Source organism: Lepidothrix coronata, unplaced genomic scaffold (genome assembly GCF_001604755.1).
Source record: "Lepidothrix coronata isolate B3197 unplaced genomic scaffold, Lepidothrix_coronata-1.0 Scaffold4012, whole genome shotgun sequence".
Lineage (NCBI taxonomy): Eukaryota > Metazoa > Chordata > Aves > Passeriformes > Pipridae > Lepidothrix > Lepidothrix coronata.
In genome coordinates this window covers 138-1209 of record NW_016694192.1, presented here as the reverse complement: position 1 = coordinate 1209, position 1072 = coordinate 138, and the positions used below count along the sequence as shown (strand labels likewise).

General features: G+C 47.5%; 1 gene segment (V, D, J or C); it reads left to right on the top strand.

Moving 5' to 3' along the window:
* Positions 1 to 58: 58 nt before the first annotated feature.
* Positions 59 to 391, top strand: LOC108491995 (the record flags this gene model as incomplete). The annotated part of the segment is given in 1 exon segment: positions 59 to 391. A coding segment is annotated over 1 exon segment (333 nt), but the record flags the coding sequence as incomplete, so codon positions are not given.
* Between the last annotated feature and the right edge of the window lie 681 nt (positions 392 to 1072).

Sequence of the window (1072 nt, the reverse complement as noted above, 5' to 3'; positions counted from 1 at the left end):
CTGTGCTCCTGGGGCTTTGACTGACCCGTCTTCCCCTCTCTCTCCTCTCCATTTTCAGGTTCTCTTGTCCAGGCAGCGCTGACTCAGCCGCCCTCATTGTCTCACAGGGTGGGAGACACCGTCAAGATCACCTGCTCTGGGAGCAGCTACAACTTGTATGGCTGGTACCAGCAGAAGGTCCCTGGCAGTGCCCTTGTCCCTGTGATCTATGTTAATAGCAACAGACCCTCAAACATCCCTTCACGATTCTCTGGATCCTTGTTGGGCTCCACGGCCACATTAACCATCACTGGGGTCCAAGACGAGGACGAGGGTGTCTATTTCTGTGGTGCCTGGGAGAGCAGCAGTGGTGGTTATACATTCGGGTCCGGGACCCATTTGACCGTCAAAGGTGAGTCGCCAATTTCTTGGTCTTTCCTTCCTCGGTGTGAAATTGTGACATTTTGTCGATTTTTGGTGATTTGGGGTTTTTTTCTCAGACTTGGGGCTGGGCTGGGGGTCTGTCGCCTGTTTGGGGACAGGCACAAAGTGCAGCGTTTTGGACTGAGTCTTGTCCCTATAGACTTTGAGAATTCTGACACACAACACTAAAGATTGTGGGGTATTTTCTGACATGAAAGATCTTAAAATTCACCCAGGAAATATGTCTGAGGTCTCAGGAAAACTTAGGTTTAGGTGTCTAAAAGAGGTGATTTTTGTCTTTGTTAAAGAAATTTGTCAGCCTAAAATCTAAGTCCTCAACTCTTAGTCCTGAGGACTAAGTCTGTCACCACCGGTGAGAGAAAGGGGCTCCTCTGTGGGGTCCTGTAGCCGGGGGCGCAGGGGCTGTGAAAGGACAGCCGTGAACAGCTCGTCCCTGGGTTCTTAAATAAAAACTCTCTGGGGTATCCCAAAGAGTCCATTGTCCAGGTAAGTCATGTCAAAAATGGGGATTAATGCGTTGACAATGCTGCCAGGAATGTCATTTGTCTGTCTTTGTCTGTGATTTTAAAAAGAATGTGATCAAAAATCCCAATTTGAACCAAATTATTGTGGACTAAGATTAAAAAAACCTGTTCTTTGACCATTTTTA